At 42.9% G+C, this 17,577-nt stretch overlaps 2 protein-coding genes across 2 annotated transcripts; both read right to left on the bottom strand.

Annotated features, from left to right (window-relative positions):
* Positions 1-5,662: 5,662 nt before the first annotated feature.
* On the bottom strand, positions 5,663-6,716 carry LOC117835170 (uncharacterized). Its single transcript, XM_034714550.2, has one exon. The coding sequence runs from the start codon at positions 6,671-6,673 to the stop codon at positions 5,924-5,926; it is 750 nt and encodes a 249-aa protein (XP_034570441.1). The 5' UTR covers positions 6,674-6,716; the 3' UTR covers positions 5,663-5,923.
* A 9,391-nt stretch (positions 6,717-16,107) lies between these two features.
* Positions 16,108-17,024, bottom strand: LOC117839960 (uncharacterized). The gene has a single exon (XM_034720406.2). The coding sequence runs from the start codon at positions 16,983-16,985 to the stop codon at positions 16,365-16,367; it is 621 nt and encodes a 206-aa protein (XP_034576297.1). The 5' UTR covers positions 16,986-17,024; the 3' UTR covers positions 16,108-16,364.
* Positions 17,025-17,577: the final 553 nt, after the last annotated feature.

Raw genomic sequence — 17,577 nt, 5'->3', positions numbered from 1 at the left:
GAATGTTCTTTCTTCATCTTGAAAAAAATCAACAGTTGGGTGTAGCTTATCATCCCCGAGCCTTGAAATGATTAAATAATCAATCCAAGGGTCTTTAGTCTTCACGCAATTCGTCTTTCGAGTAGTCATTTGGCGTCCAACCCTCGAGTTTATGCCCTAGGTGAGCCGTAGGATCTACGTCGAGTAGTTATTTGGTGCTTAGCCCTCGAGCTTGGAAGCTAGCTGAGCCACTAAAGATATTTCGAGTAGTAATTGGCACTTAGCCCCCGAGCCTAGGAGCTAGCGGAGCTATTATAGGTACGCTGAGCGTCCTGGAGAGTCATCGCCGAAGCTTGACCTGCAAAAGGAGATGCATACATTATGTAGCATATTTGTAAAATATTGGAACTACTAAAATTTATTCAGTGATGAATGTAATGTAAATGTCGTGTGTCATGCTCTTGTTTTGGCCATATTTTTTCGAGTATTAGCCTGTTACATTTAGGCTCTCAGTCCCTGTTAGCCATTGCCACTGCGTGTCGGATCTTTATCTTATGTACGCGTATTGGCACTACTGCTACAGAGATCTTTGTCTCGTGTCCTAGTGTTTAGGCATGACAGAAGATCCGAGACTTTCACAAATTGAGGCGTGTTCTGCTCGAGTAGATTAACAACTGCTAAGAGATTATATTTAAAATAAGTAGTCGGCATTACGACAAAAAAACTGCATGATTGCGCGTAAAGTAGTCTGCCTTTTTGGTGAGGAGAGCTCGTGTTGCCGCGTATAGGATTTGTGCCTCATTAGGGTGTTGCCACCATGAGCCTCCAGCACTCAGTGCACCAAACTTTGTGGCAGAGCCTCCTAATTCGGTGTACCAAGCCTGTGGCTATGCCTTCAGAACTCAGTACACCAAACCCGTGGCGATAGCTTCCGTAATAATTCGGTGTACCTAGCCCATGGCTATAGGTCAACATGCCCCAATAATAGTCAGCGAAGTGTAGCTTTAGAGGGTAATTACCGTCGAGAAGCGTACACAAATAATACTTGGTGTGTTGCTCTACATGCGGAAAACAAACCAAAAAGATTATATAAAATAATTAAAAAAGTGACTTAGCTTGATTCATGGATGATTGTCGATGAAGCCACGTCGATTGTTGATGAAGCCAACTAGTCGGAGTCGATTTCGACTAGTTGTTGATCATGTGGAACCTGCCCTCGACTAGTTTAGTTTTCTAGTCGAGACGAGTAGTCGAAATAGATCGTCAGTGACTTGATGCGGCCGGACGTCAGGGCAGTAGTGCTCGCGTACATCTTCTATGTACGTTAGGCTATAATTTTGAGGTCTTGTGGTAGTCTTTCATGTGCGTGTAGCACAAATCCATCAAATTGCTTTTTACGAAGAGTAGTCGGAGCTGATTATTTGCCTCAATCCGTGCATGATTGTAACAGATCTTTTTCATCTTGGAAATTATGGCATGGGTCCCTCGGTATACCTGATCTCCCAACTCGAATCGGATTTGCCTCTGCCTTGATCGACGAGCTGCATGTAGCAGCCTGCGGTGGAAACCGACTCGGTCTTTGACTGGAATGCGGACCGCATCGAGTCCGTTCGGCGTAGATTTGTCTGCTCGGAACTCCGACTCGGCGACTTGCTTCTTGTCGAGTAGATTGATTTTGAAGATGAGGTCCTCCAAGCTCGCTCGATGATCTTGACAATCACCCCTACCTGGCGCGCCAGATGTCGGAGTTTTATACCTAGCAACCTACCGAGAGGTATCCCGAGGTAGTAGATTGGTTGGTGGGGGATCGCTGGACCTGTAACTTGATGTTAAAAGCGATGACACAAGACATAGATTTATACGGGTTCGGGCCGCCAGAGTAGTGTAATACCTTACGTTCTGTTTGGGGTGTTGTATATTGCGCCCTGCGCTTGGGTGTTGTTTGGTGTTGAGAATTTGGTCCTCTATTGTGGTTCTATGAGGTCTTCGCCTACCGATCTAGGGACTCCTACCCTCCTTTATATACTTCAGGGATAGGATTACTCTAGGGGGCGGGATTACTAGTCGATTACAAGGAGGAGTTCTAGTAGGATTACATGGTACGAGTCCTAGTAGGAGTCCGTCTTCTTCCTTTCTTACGGGTATTGGGGATCTATCCTTGACAGAAGAGCCTTCCAGGAATCTAGAATATTTTTTAGCAAAAAACCCCTTTAGTCCCGGTTGATATTACCAACCAGGACTAAAGGTTTGTCTTTAGTCCTCCCGAATGAAAGACTAGGGTCTAAAGATGGGGACGTTTAGTCCCGAATAATTAATTCCGGTTGGATTTTTAAGACCTATGGGTCTTTTCAATGGGGACTAATGTTTAATTTTCTACCCGTGATAAGTGAGGGAGAGTTGGTGAAAAGTCAAGCACGACGATCGATTACCGCTCAACTTTCTTGTGGATTCAGTTGGCCATGATTGCAACAGATCGACGTCAATATAATCAAGATATTGCACCACTCACCAGGAGTCAAAGTGCTGGCTGGCTAGCTAGCTCAGTGCTCTCCGGCCGGCGAGTCTCTGATAGGTAATCCCGCCATTTCAAATTGCAGATCGTTTTAATTTTTATAGATCCATATTTTTTCTATACATAATATCTATGTCTAAATACATAATAATATAGTATGTGTCTAGATATATTGTACGTCTAGATATATAATATTTTTTTTAATATAGTGTATATCTAGATAGATCTAGAAAAATTAAAATGACTTAGAATTCGGAACAGAGGAGCACTGCCATGCGGAGATGGACTTTTGTTCTCAGCCATAAGCCCTTTTAGGCATGTGGTAAGACCTGGAGCAAGAGAAAACGTGTCGCGCTGCTACGAGCACACTTGCTTGTTTCTCCCTGCAAGTGCGACGCGTGTGGAAACGCTGCACCGAGATTCGTGCCAGAAGAGTGAACTGCAGGAATTTAGCTAGTTCTGAACCGTTCGATCTGAGGAAGCTGCATGCGCAAGAAATTCAGATTAATCGATGGAACATGCAGTGATCCAAGAAAAAGAGCCGGTTAATTATCAGATGGACTCCGTTCGCCGCCAAGGACCGACGCCGCGGCGGCCAACGCACGTTGAGAACGGTGACAAGAGTAGGGGAGAAAAAGGGAAAAGGCTACTTGAGATGAGTTGAGTTTGTGATGGAAATTAGAGAAGCACGCCCGCCCCCGTTCAGTATACGAATAGGGTGTAGCTGCCCAACTCTGCTGGGGTCCTATCTGCAGCGTTATTTGGAAGCTGATGATCAACTGTAACAGCAGCAGGTACCGATCCGTCTCTGATCATCAGATTGACCAAGAGTCGCTTTCTGTTTTTCTTTTTTCTTTTCCTTTTCTTTTCTTTTTTGCTGAAAAGTTCATGACGATTGACGAGTCACCGATTTTCTTCAATCACAGCGATCTCCGCAGCGCGCAGGCCTCTAAGTGCTTATCATCGACACTTGGCGCCACAAGAACATGCTAGAACAAGGGATAATGCGCTGCAGAGTATAATCCAATACTTTGTGCTGCCAGTAGTTGATCAATGCTTTATTGGATGGATCATATCGGGACATGTACAATTAGACACCAGAAGAAGGGATGGATCCTGTAGGCCCACGCGTGAAAGCTGAAGCCCAACTAACCACAACACACACACACAACCCCACCGGCGCACCGGGCCGGTCTATGTGGCACATGCAACGTTAACGCAAAGATAAGTTCAACAGCGACATGTCTGCGTGCGCGCGCCTTCCGTTCTGGGCACCTAGCTCTTGGACGCATGCACACCGGACACGCCACGCCAGAGCGCGCCGCTACAGGGGAGCAAGGGTGCGTGCCAGCCGCTGTCGCGCTATAGTAGCTGCGTCGTCGTGTGGTGCTGAGGGAGTGGCGAGCAGCCGAGGTGATCTGCTGGTAGCGGCCGGCGTTTGGCGTGGGCGCGTGGCGGTGGACGCGCAGGGCCTGAGTGCGGGCGTTAGGTCTCGGGTCGGGTTCGGTCGGAACGAGTGGTGGTGGTGGTAGTCACGTCAAGGTAGCTAGGCAGCTGGCGAGCAACAGCGCGCGGTGGCCGGCGGTGGTCGTGCTGCCGCGGCATGTCTGGTCACGTACGTACGTACGTCTGCATGGCATATTGGCAATGGCACGGCACGGCACCGCGTCCCCCTTCGCCGTGACGAGCGACTTGTTGGTTGGTGGCTTGGGTGCCTTGATGGATCTGACGGGGGCCAACCGACCAGCCCTGTCAGTCTGTTGGTGTATGAAGCGCTGCAGCTTCCTGGACCTCAGATATTGGTGGGCCGAGCATATAGGTTTCTACTACCTGCGAACAATTGGCCCAGCCCGTGTACTGCTGAAATTGTATCTTGCAAGAAAAGTTATTACTAGGGGGGTTAAAAAATAAAGAGGTAGGACCGTAGGAGTAAGCAACAAGAAGGCGCTCACCACCTGGCACCTGCAACTAATAGGATGGCCGATCTATAAAAAAAAAGAAAATAAAAATCAAAACTGCAATGTATATGCAGCTTGCGCTTTTTATTGACGTCAGAATGGACGACGTCTCTAGAGCCTGTTATAACACTAGCTGGTAGTCTGATGATCACTACTAGAGTTTATATATGCACATGAATTATGATCGATGCATGTTTTTTAACCTCCAAAGATGCATAATCCGTTGCTCAGCATCGCCTGTAAACAAAGTATAGTGAGCTATATATGCTGTTCAACTCTGTGTGTCCTCCGGATACTCATGGCTATATTACTCCAGCCATAATCGCCCACTGAGTTGTAATCGCTTCCATTCGTCGTATGTATTACCTGTACTTTAATTTTCTGATACCCATTTGCAGGGTTCACCGTGGGAAGACCCGCAACAGGCGCGAGCGCGATACGTCTCCGATCTTTGCTCACGCAGCCAGCAAACTCTTGAAGACCAGCGTACGACGATACTCTGTAGCCGTTTTGTGATTCGACGGTCGTTTTGGATGCACATCTCGGGCATCGCATTCAGAAGCTTCCTCCTGTATCGCGTACTGCATTTTTACTGACCTAGGGATCGGATGTCACTTTGAAGCTTCAGGCCACCATTGTGGAGGGCCGAAGCTATTAACTTGGTGGCGCAGGTGTTTACTGCTTCCAGTTAAAACAAGGTCCGGTCTATTTTCTTTTACTTTTTTTTAAAAAGAGTAATGCAAGTTAGGTGTACTGGTAACCAATTAAAGAAGGAAAAATAGGCTTATGCCTTTTTTCTCAATTACATTTTGAACTTTTGTCATCATCTTTTACATTATTAGAATTTGACTTTAGACAATGGCAAAGAATTTTCCTTCCTTCGTTATATTTGGCTCTGTATAGAAGATCCTGGGATTTGAACTTCTTATAAAGTTCAAAGAAAGAAAAGATTCGATTTAGCATTAGGACTTGCCCAAAAATTAAGAGAAAATTAACACGTCATTTTTTTATCAATGAAATAGCATCTTATTAATTACCCAAACCTAGGCTAGATCTGCCACTGACAATGGTGGAAAAGAGCCCCCTAGGTTTGGAGGTTAGATCTGCCACTGACAATGAGCTTTCTTCAAAAGGAGAAACATGTACAGTAAAAGTTTATGCTTGCACTGTTGCTATATCCAAGAAATCAGATTAAAATTTGATGCTTGCACTGTTATTGTCCAAGAAACCAGATTTCATTACTTCTTGATGAAAGCAAAGATTCATATCTGTCGACTAACCAATTACAACCAAAACATGCTCTGAAACATGAGTTGCTAGCATGCATCATAGACACATCGTCAATTAGTACAACCTTGAACTAAGTTGTAACCAACAGATGACACGGTTTATTCGTCGAGAAATATATAAGCTCAAACAAGATGGAAACAGTATGTGTCGCCCAAGGCTGACACTAATCCAAATAAAAGACATTTTAATAAGCTTGTGGTGGTTCGCTGACACCGCCATCAATGGGCTGTGGTGGTTCGCTGACACCACCATCAAAAATGGGTTGTGGTGGTTCGCTGACACCGCCATCAAAAATAGGCTGTGGTGGTTCGCTGACACCGCCATCGTTGTAGTAGCCTCCCCATGCAGCGCCATTGCTGCTCCCTGATCCCCCACCAGAACCACGGCCAAATCCACCATCGTGACCACCACCCCTTCCACCTCCGTGTCCACCACTATTTGCGTTGCTTGAACCATATGGTCCCTTGTTGTAGCCTGAACCTTCCCCGTCCCCTGAGCCAGCACCATACCCGTGACCATTGCCGACACTTCCACCAGAGCCACCGCCACCCCCACTTCCATTTGCATTTGAAGCTCCATTACTGTAGAAATCGCCTGAGTCACCATGGCCGGAGCCAGATGCACCTCCTGCTCCATAACCTGACGCATATTGATCGTAACCTTGCCAACCGCCACTACCAGAGCCATTACCATCTGCAGTAGCAGAGGAGAAGCTACTTATAGGACCCTGAGAAGTACTATCAAAGGAAGTGCCGGAGCCAGAGCCAGATCCGGAGCCATAACCAGAGCCATAGGCGTTCCCGGTTCCGCCACCGCCACCCCCACCGCTGCCTTGGCCATCAGCAGTGGCGTGGTTTACCACCCTAATAGCATTGGTTAATCCAATGTTTAGCAGGACAACAAGCCCAACAGCTAAGAGTTTACCGGTAGCCATGGCGAGCTAAGGTAGCTATAGCTATATGGAGAAGAGGGAAATATGAGATGAACTGTAATGAGAGGTTCGATGGCTATTTATAGTACTGGAAGCCGCGCATGCATGGTTGCAATATCTTGTAGCTTTGACATGTTGACCATAAGTTGATTTGTGAAGCTGTTTGAAGATTCTTTCGTGGGCTTCTTGGACAAATTTCTTTTTGAACCACAGCCTCAACTTGCCAAGAGACTAGGTTCTTGCTTGCTTTTTAATCTTTTGCATGCCTTTTCCTTCCGGAGAGGAGAGGGAAATATTAGAAGGCTAACGGGATGACTGATTTGTTAATTTGTGGCCATCCATGGTTGAAAATATCTTAAAACCTTGATATGTTGACTATGCGTTAATTTGTGAAGATGTTTCACGATCCCTTCATGGACTTCGTGTAGGCTGATTTGTTTTTGAACCACCGGTAGTGTTCAGCTTGGCAAGAGACTAGCTGCTTGCTTGGTATTCAATCATCTGCCTTTTTCTTCAATTTTCTTTTTGCCTGTGGTTTCAAGAATTTTTTACTTACGATGGAGCTCTGTATTGTACTTATACGAGGTGGATCACGTTGCATTGCTAGTGAAGTCAGTCAATTGCTTAGGGTCACCGCGATCACTTGAGTAACAAACTAACAATGGGTACTCGCGACTGGTAAACTGGGCGACCATGCATAAAATTCCAAATCAAATATACGTGTAATAAAAAGTGGCCGGAGTTTCAGAGAATTATAGCAACCGATCAAACTGCAGTGAACATGGCTCATTAGGCTATAGTTTGTGATTTTAGTGATTGAGTGACAACATAGTCATTGGGACTAATGCTTTGTCTAGCATGTATCTTGTAGGTTTTCTAGCCCCAAGAATGTAAACCAAACCATGGTAAGGTCCAGATCATGGTATTCTTGATATCCAAATCATGGTATTCAAGTATCCAAGCTATGGTATTCATGTGACCAAGCCATGGTATCTAAAATTATTCTATGGTATTGAAGCATCCAAATGATAGAGAAAATTCTAGAGCATCCAAGTGACGGTATCTTCAGTGTGCAAGTGGTGGCGCGTAGAAGAAAAATGGCACCATCGGATGTTCCGATGGCCTATTTGAGAAGCGTCGGAGCAACCATCGAATCAATTGGTACAACAGAAAAACAGGAAAAAGAGTCAAGACCATCGGATGTTCCGATGATAGGTTTTCTAGTAGTGTCGGATGAATTTTAGTGTCTTTGCAAGCTATATGTCCAGGAAGGATTTAATATGTCCAGGAAGGATTTAACAAGGCCAAGGTGGCCATAGGTCAGGCTCAACCTACTGGCCTAGATGTTATGTTGTATTGTCTACCAGATGGCTATGCCAAAGTTACACTTGATGCTCTCATTAAGAAGAGTTATGGTATAATGGAGTTGGACTTTGCCGCAAGGGGTGAGTCGAGGAAACTTAAACATAACCTTGGATCATTTGTGGCTTGGAGGAGACTCTACATATCCTTTGACTCATCAGACTCTCATGATTCTGATGATAATAGCGATCGTGGACATGACCCGATGCTGCCACTAAGGGATCCAACACCGCCATGTGAAAGGGATCTAAGCTCACCGCCTCGAAGGGATCCAACCCCACCACCTCAAAAGGAACCAACCCCGTCGCCAAGTTTGAGGAGCCCGCCATCAAAGAAGAGATCATCCAACCCCGCCGCCTCAAAAGGAACCAACCCCGCCGTAAGCTCGTTTCCTAAGGCCAAGGGCACTACGAAGAAAAAACCGGTTAATGCCAGCATAACATCGCTCTTTAAGGTAGTAGATGAGGTGCCAGTTAGTCTAGAGGCTGTTGCGCATTTCCAAAAGCATTTCATAAAGCCACAAATGCTAGAACCAGAAAAACTGCCCTCAGACTTTAAGCAAACCATTAGCAAAAGCCATTTGATTAAATATTCAAAGGTTGTGCACAATGAAAATTTGGAGCAGATAGAGCAGAGGAAGGCCCTTTTTGAGGCGAACAATATTACTGAGGAACAACTTCTGGCAATGGAGTATAGTCAAGATCGTCCAGTGGAGCAGCTTGTGCCTATTGCATGGAAGTTTGAGCTACGATAGGATCTAGTCAAGATGAGCATGATCCCCCAGTTACCCATGAAAATGAGACACTTACATGAGTAGTACAAACAACAGAGCGCCACCATGTTTGGTGCGAGTTACACAAAGCATGATATCCACAAGAAGGATAATAGTGAATTATGGATTTATTTCAAAGAATTGTTTCAGTGCTACCAACAGCGAGCCCTTGACGTCTCAATCATGGGATTGTGGACTTTGTAAGTATCGTCGCTAACATGTATTATGAGTTCTTTACTAAGTGGCTTATACATATAACTTCATTCTTTTGTAGGATGGAGTCTTATACGTGCCATGAAAATGGGATTAAGGATGTAGGCTTCTTGGACCCTACTGCTGTGAATGAGAAGACATTAAAAGCTTCGGAAATGCCGAGTTACTTGCTTCAGGCTTTTTTGTCCTTGAATACAAAGAAACACGTACTTCTCTCCTACAACTGCTTGTAAGTGAATATGATCCTTAGTTATCGTAAGGCTCTTGTTGTCAAGCATTTAATTCATTCCTTGCATGAAATATATGCAGCAATCATCATGTCCTCATTGATATATACCTTGAGGAGAGTAACATCAGCATTTATGACTCAAAAAAGAAGGGAACGAAAATATGTCCAACCACTCATTGACCTATTGAACAAGTAAATAAAGAAATCACTCTTTTATTTATGTGTTGGATTTTGTTTGTTAGATTTACTTTCATCCAATCGTATTCACTGTTCGTAATGTCAAATAGGGTCTTCGCTAGATATCGTAAGAAAAGCAAAATTCATAGACCTTTTTGGGGAGACTTCACTGTTAATGAAAAACAATGGATCCTAAGGCAGCCTAATGGTAACGATCATTGCAGGTTTTATGTTATGTATTGGATGCATTGTTTCAGTGGGGCATAAACCGGCAGTGATGATAGACAACATCACTGCCAGCTTAAGATGCGGTACCCCATCACCGACATTATGTCAGACGACGGATTCCAAACCGGCGGTGAAGGCCGCTTTTGGAGCCGACAGTGATAGGATGTTATGGAGTAGTGCAACATGGAATTTTTTTCTTATATATTTTTTAGTTTAGTATTTTACAAAAATTTATGGTCTAAAAAAATTGCAAATCTATACCTATGCCGCCGTTTAAAACAGCGGAAGGTGCACTGTAGCAAGCTACTGCCACCCTTCCTGGGTAGTACACTTTCAAAAAATCATAACTAATTCATATGAACTTGGATGGAGATAAAGTTTCATATCTAAAATTAAATTTTAGATCTGAAACTTGTGTTGATTGTTTGACCACCAAGATGACACCAAATGAAAATAGTTTGGACTACAAAGTTGTAACTTATATAAAACTTATCTCTATCCGAGTTCATATGAATTAGTTATGATTTTTTGAATATGTGCTGCCCAGAATTTTAGATCTAAAAATTGTGTCAATTATTTGAGCACCAAGATGATACTAAATGAAAAACGTTTGAACTACAAAGTTGTAGATCTCGTCGAGATCTACAATTTCTATATAAAGTTATCTCCATCCAAGTTCATATAAATTAGTTATGATTTTTTAAAAGTGTACTGCCGAGGGGGAAGTTACCGCCGGTTGCACTAGCGCTATGGCGGTACACGGCGGTACTAGTATAGATTTGAAATTTTTCATTAGACCATATATTTTTGCAAAATATTAAAATAAAAAAAATAAAAAAATAAAAAAAATTCTGCAACGTGCCATGGGCTTGTGGAGAGGAGGGCTGCCGCTGGGTCTTCTTCAATGATGTCGTGGGCTTTTGGAGCAGAAAAGTCGATGGATTATTTGATTGGGCCGAGATGGGCCCTGCCTGATCGGGCACAGTGGTGGCACTTAAAAAAAATCTAGCAGAGTGCCATGCTACTCAATTCGGTGTTCTTAGCACATAGTAAGAAATGAAAGAAATGGTGTCATTAAAGATAAACAGTAGGTCGAGCCAGCTTCGGCCTTAGCTAATAAGCTCCGACCCTGTGTAGATGATTATTCTTAAACAAGCCCTCGATGATCGAGAGGACTTAGTTGATCATGGGAGCTCATAGAGGCAGAGCACAGTCCATCATAGAGGGGCACAACAAGCTTGGTCCAATTACTTTTATGCTGACCTGAAACATGTTGGCTCAAACGAATGCAAATACGAGTATAGCTTTCTGCGAGCAACAACCCACAGGCCCTGGGCTTTTGATGTTATATATTGTCAAGGACATTGTAATGAGCATCCAAAGTCGTAACTATAACACTTGAATTAGAAATAAGCATTCTGATTATTATTCATTGAGCGCGAGAATCAAAGAGTTTACAACATAATTAATCACAACATAACCAAGAAAGCTGATGGCTTCATTGATGTTTTATTGAGATAAACACTTGTTGCAACACCTGTTTTGAGTGAGCTACCACAAGGACATGAGCCTCATGACAGGTTTAATTTATTGAGTTACAGAATCTTTTCTTAGGATTGACCACCCTGGCCAGAGCCAGATCCGGATGCACCTCCATAGCCGCTAGCATACCCACCATCACGACCACCAACTGAGCCGCCGCCACCTCCCCCACCACTCACTGAGCTTCCACCACGGGGGCCATAGACATTACCTGACCCTATGCCTCTTCCTGATCCTGAACCGGAACCATCACCATTGAGGGGACCGCCTCCTTGGCCACCCCCACCGCCACTACCTCCAGCACCTGAAAATCCACCACCATAGAAGCCAACAGTTTTTCCATTACCTACAGCAGACCCAGAACCAGCTCCATAACCTCCATTGTTACCACCACCACCACCTCCTCCTTCACCCCTAGCCATCGAGTCGCCGGTCCCATAGAGCCCACCGGGACTGTTACTAGCCCCGGAAGATCCATAACCGGAACCGGATCCAGAACCATAACCATTTGAGGACCCTCCCCCTGCCCCTCCTCCCCCTCCCTGACTATTGGCACCGGTTGTTGGGTGTTCCCAGTCGAACTCCCTTGCTTTGGATAAATTAATGCCCAAGAGGACGACAAAGCCAATAGCTAAGAGCTTATTGCCTGCCATTTTGACTTGATTTGGTGTGGAAGATGAAATGAGCTGAATGCTGGGTGCTTGACTGCTGTGGGATTTATAGAGGTTGAGCCCAGACGTACGATTACTTCATTATGTTAAGAGAAAGTTGGTGGCGTGAATTGCTGTTGAATTGTTTTTTTTAATTACAATGCTAGCTAGAACTCCATGTTGCGAGTTGTATCTGTGTTACTGTGTACTTCTATGGATTATATAACTGCTGGTGTACAACGTCAGATCTGATCAATGCCATATGCCAATCAATGCAGTTGATACGATGAGTATATGGGTGACAGAAGCATGAGCTGAAGGGCATTAATTAATTAGTTTGGCCTGTGCCCCCGTAAACTTGATCAGCATTGCCATGTTCACTGATGCATGAGCCAGCATGCATGCGCGCGCGGGCAAACAAGCCATAGAGAGCGGCTGTCAACGCAACCAGTTTGCTGCATCTTCACGTGTGGTACAGATACAGATACAGTACGTAGTGATCATTAGAAGATTTTAGCAGCATGATCCACTTTTCTCTCCCCCAGATGGATGCTCTCGAATCCTCGACCACTGCCTAGCGTGAGCATTGCATATGAAATTGTTATTGTAATTGCGTCGTGCAGAGATATCGCAGCATCGTTTCAGTCATATTACCCCACTGAGGTCACACTGTCGGTTAGTTCTTCTCTCGGTCTGACTAACTCAGCATGGACATACGCAAGGTTCACGTTCTGTTTTGTTTAGCAGATTGATGAAAAGAATCTCGAGCAACGTACGAGCCTACGATCGAGCACGCACGCATGCTTGGTTTACTTCACTCTTTCCGGCCGGGCGACGAGGATCCGCACCGGCCACGTTGCTACGATACTTCTTCAGATCTCTTGCTCCCACCGACAGCAAAGCCTTAGCTAGCGACCTTCTTGGAGACCAACTTATTATGAGACTGTATTGTAGGACGCAGTTTTTATTTCCATTATATATTTCCCACGCGGACCTGCGCCTCGCATGGTTAATTACGTATACATGTGATTCAACGCATCGTGCATATGGCATATGGAAGCTTCTTGTAGTATTTCTTTTTCGTATAAGGGTCTGTCCTTGGCTAGCTTCTGCACTCTCATTTCAAGTTTTTATGTAACACACAACAAATGTGACAATATTGTGAAATTTACCCCGACAAGAGTTGCTGTTTGATTCAATCTTACTATTACTGACTGGAGGCTCCTTTTGAAGCCTTCAGGTGAAAACACCTAGGATCCTAGGTGGATACTCTAGAAAAAGAAAGAAATCCTAGAAATTGTCATAGAAAAGCAAAATATCTAGTCATCAATCATTTATGTACACACAAATCATTATAGCCATTAGATCTATTATATTTTCTAAAAAATTACCCACCTATGCCATTATGAAAATAGCCCAACCCCTTAAATTTATATCTAAATTACTCACCTCTGCCATTATATAAAATAAACTAAAGTAACCCCTAATCTTCCTCAGAATTACCCACTTATGCCATTATAAAAATAATTTAAAATAACCCCCTAAATTTGCAACTAAATTGCTCACCCTAATACATAAAAAATAACTTAAAGTAACCCCTTGAATTTGCATCTATATTACCCACATATACTATTATGAAAAATACCATGAGGTGACCCTAAATTTGAATCCAAATCACCTTAGTTAAAAATATAGACCAATATGTGATTCTAAATTGTCTATTTCTTATACTATTGGTATATGACATAATAATTAAGGTATATACGCATGATGTGCGTCACCATTTAGAAAGATATTGAGGAAGTGATAAGAATATATATTTCTATGTTAAAATTATAGCTCAAATTTAGGGTCCATTAAACAAATTCAAGCGCATACCTTTGATAAAAAGTGAAAATTTAAATATTATAAATGTGGATGAAAATGTTATAAAGTAATTACTAACTCAAATTTATCACAATCAAAAGAAGATAATAAGTATATATCTATATAAGTATTGTGTTCGAATATTTAACAAATGAGAGGTAACTCAAGGTAATAGTTTTGTTGCAATGTGGACTCATTTTTTTCAATTAGATACTTCACATTAGTTGTCACGAGACATGCTAGAAAAAAGACAAATTGTATAAATTCTCACAAAAACAAAAAATATCAAATATCAGTCCTGTAAACTCTAATAATCATAGTCATGGGGCTATTATATTTTCTGAAAAGTTATCCACCACTATCATTATGAAAATATTCTAAAATAAACCCTCAAACTATAACTAAATTATATAATCTAAAATAACCCCATAATCATCATCCAATTTACTCATGCATATCATTAAGCATAACTTAAAATGTCATTCTAAATTTGTATCCAAGTATGTCGTTATTAAAAATAACCTAAAGTAAATAGTTAAATCTTAATCTAATTATCTTCGTGTGCATCATATAGAAATGTTCAAAAGTAAACTAATGTATGGTTCTAACTTACCTATTTATGTCATTATTTTTTTTACCGGGGGAAGCCCCTACCTATTTATTTATAATTTTTTATTCCAGACCCGTTTAATTTACGAGTCGAACCCGAACCTACCAGGTGCTACTCAGGTGCTCTAAACACTAGGCTAGAGGCCCTTTCACTATTTATGTCATTGTTAATATATAAATACTAAGTTAAGGTATATACATATGATAAGTGTTACCATGTAGACCATTTATCCATGTAGACCATTTATACATGTATGTGAGGAAGTGATAAAAAAATATTAATTTTTATGCTAAACACGATGGATGGAGGTACGATACAAAATGAAAAACGTGTGAATGTGGATGAAAAAGTGTATAGAGTAATTACTAATTAAAAATCAATCACAACTAGACCAAGTACACAGCTATTTGAGTATTGTGTTTAAGTATTGAAAAAATGAGAGAGTAGTAGTATTGAAAAAAATGAGAGAGTAGTAGGTAAACAATTTTGATTATTAGCTAGGAGTTTCATTTCTAAATAATTTTCAAATACAGTAGTTTTTAATCCCGCACGGGTTGATTGACTAGTTCTAACTAATACCCAGCATGTATTGCACACCGGCAAAGGGGGGGGGGGGGGTAGAGTTATGATGAACTGGTGAGCATAACTGCATAAGGTCATACAGTACAACAAAAGATTGCAGTAGCTATGGTTATACTGTTTGAGGTCCTCAGCATTTTTCTGGAAATCACCCTTTTTTATGAATATGTATAGATATATATATTCCCACTGTTCACACACATTCTTGTCATTTCAGATTTATTCAAATGATGTAAGAAAGTAGATCAAATGACCATGTTGCCTTTTTTTTACATTAAACTGATGGAAGGAGATGGATTACTTATTCACAACAAACAATTCAATATAAACTAAACTGTTTGACACATATAGGTGTACAATCTCTCTTTTCTGTGTTTCTGAAGGCTGAACCCTAAATGATCATTATTCATAGACCTGGGGCGGTGTCCCCCGGACATATTCATGGCATTTGAAGCATTTCTGTTATTATTTTGTTTTAAGCACACATTTTAAACTATTTTATTTTATCCTACACTCTCTACCTAGAGCTGTGCCAACCCAGCCCTAACTACTAGCATATCCTTCAACGTGTTTAAAATTTTGATGAAACTCAATTAACAATATAATCTCGGCATTTCTTGAGACACAATGAGCCTTTCACGTAGGTACGAATGAGACAGGTCATGATAACTAAAAACAATGGACACTACAAGACTTACTGCTTTTCCCAACAGTGCTCTTCTATTGTTCTAAAAAAACAGTGCTTTTCTATAAATGGCCAACGAGTGATAGTATATTTGATTCACTAGCTACATAAATTGTAGGTAATTAGTTAGTAAGGGATTACATTGTAGGCAATTACCAAAACTATAGAGAAAGATGAAAAAATATACTACAAACCCTGTTGGCCATTTAGAAAAATAATACTAATGGTGCTAACACTGTTGGCCACTTTAAAAAACTGTTGGGAAAGAAGTAGATTCTTGTAGTGAATGCATGCACTGTTATTATCAAGGGAAACCATATTTCATTACTTCTTGATAATGATTAATGCAGCATTGTTCACCATGACCGATTGGGGCATATTGCAACCAAAACATGCATTGACTCATCAGTTGCATTGCAAGCACGCATCTGGTCACATTATTACTAAAACCCAGAGCTAATTAGTAATTGGCAAACGACAGAAAAATTATTTGGAGTGACAACGTTAATAACGTCGCCTGCATATTCTCAAAAAATATATTTAAATTACTTCTTCATCAAATCACCATTTAACTTGATCATCTGGCGGATCACTACAACCATTACATGCATGTGTTACACATCAGTTGCGAGGCACCAGAAGTAATCAGTGACGACTAACAAGCGCCACATATATGGCTTATTCAGAGAAACATTGAGCTTGACACTACATGGAACGAACATGTGTTCGCATCGCCCCAGCCCTCATCAGGACGTGGTTATTTCAACCCAAAGTAACAACTTTAAGGTGTTGAGCCGTTGCGGCTACCATCGTTGTAACCTGATGTAGCACCACCGCTGTTCCCCGATCCGCCACCGGAACCGCTGCCAAACCCACCATCATGACCACCTCCGCTTCCGCTTCCGGAGCCACCGCTATTCGCGTAGCTCGAGCCATAGGCTCCATAGTTATCGCCTTCACCTTCGCCGACTCCCCTGCCCCCACCAGATCCGCTGCCATTCCCGTAGCTTCCGCCGGAGCCGCCGCCTCCGCCGGCTCCATTCGCATTTGAAGCCCCACCGGTGTTCCGGTTACCTGAGTCGCCGTGGCCTGCACCAGATGCACCCCCAGCTCCGTAGCCGGACGCGGACTGGTCGTGGCCTTGCCAGACGCCACCGCCTTCACCGGATCCACTGCCGTACGCGTGGTTGCTGGTCGGAGACTGGGCGCTGCCGTCGTAGGACTCGGCATCGCCGAAGCCGTAGCCCGAGCCGGAGCCGTAGCTGGTTCCGGTGCCGCCTGCTCCGCCACCTCCACCTCCTTGGCCATCAGCAGTGGCGCGGTTCACGACCCTAATAGCATTGGTTAATCCAATGCCTAGTAGGACAATGAGGCCAACCGCGAAGAGCTTACCGGTAGCCATGGCGAGATGGCTTAAGCTAGCTAGTTAGCTATGGAGTAGTGGAGAGTGAGATGAGTGACAAGAGGGACGTTTGTGTGGTTATTTATAGCACTGGATCTTGGAAGCCATGCATGGTTATGGATGAACGGTTTGCACATTGCATTAGTTTTTTAAGCTAGAATACGCTTGATGTTGATCGCGTGCAATTAATGAGAGATTTCGGAAGATTTCGCTCGTGGGCCTCGTCATCTAATTTCTTTTTAGTTCTATACAAGGATCGACGATTTCGCCACGAGACGTTGATCACTTCGATAGTACTTGTACACTTAGTTGTTCATCTTCATTGCTTATGCTTTCTAGGTTTTCTATTTGCTCTGCGGAGCTAGTGAAGGCACATGTTAGGGTTATCTACAGGCAAATTTCATGTGGTGTACAATCTACTGGATTCACGCGCCCTGCAAGTAGAAATTCCATACTTGCAACGGCAGAGTTTGATCATAAAAAAGAAAATTGGATCAAGGTTTTTGGGGGGAAACTTCAAAAGCACGGGTTATTTAGCATCTTGTTTTCAGATTACCGTTTCCTCGATCGTTCGGGATTCGTGACTGTAAGA

This window comes from Setaria viridis, chromosome 9 (genome assembly GCF_005286985.2).
Source record: "Setaria viridis chromosome 9, Setaria_viridis_v4.0, whole genome shotgun sequence".
NCBI lineage: Eukaryota > Viridiplantae > Streptophyta > Magnoliopsida > Poales > Poaceae > Setaria > Setaria viridis.
The sequence above is the reverse complement of the archived record's forward strand: the minus strand, read 5'-3'. Positions and strand labels throughout refer to the sequence as shown.

What these genes read in the sequence shown, in the direction of transcription:
- LOC117835170 (XM_034714550.2), bottom strand. Translation starts at nt 6,673, where the DNA reads ATGGCTACCGGTAAACTCTTAGCTGTTGGGCTTGTTGTCCTGCTAAAC.
- LOC117839960 (XM_034720406.2), bottom strand. Translation starts at nt 16,985, where the DNA reads ATGGCTACCGGTAAGCTCTTCGCGGTTGGCCTCATTGTCCTACTAGGC.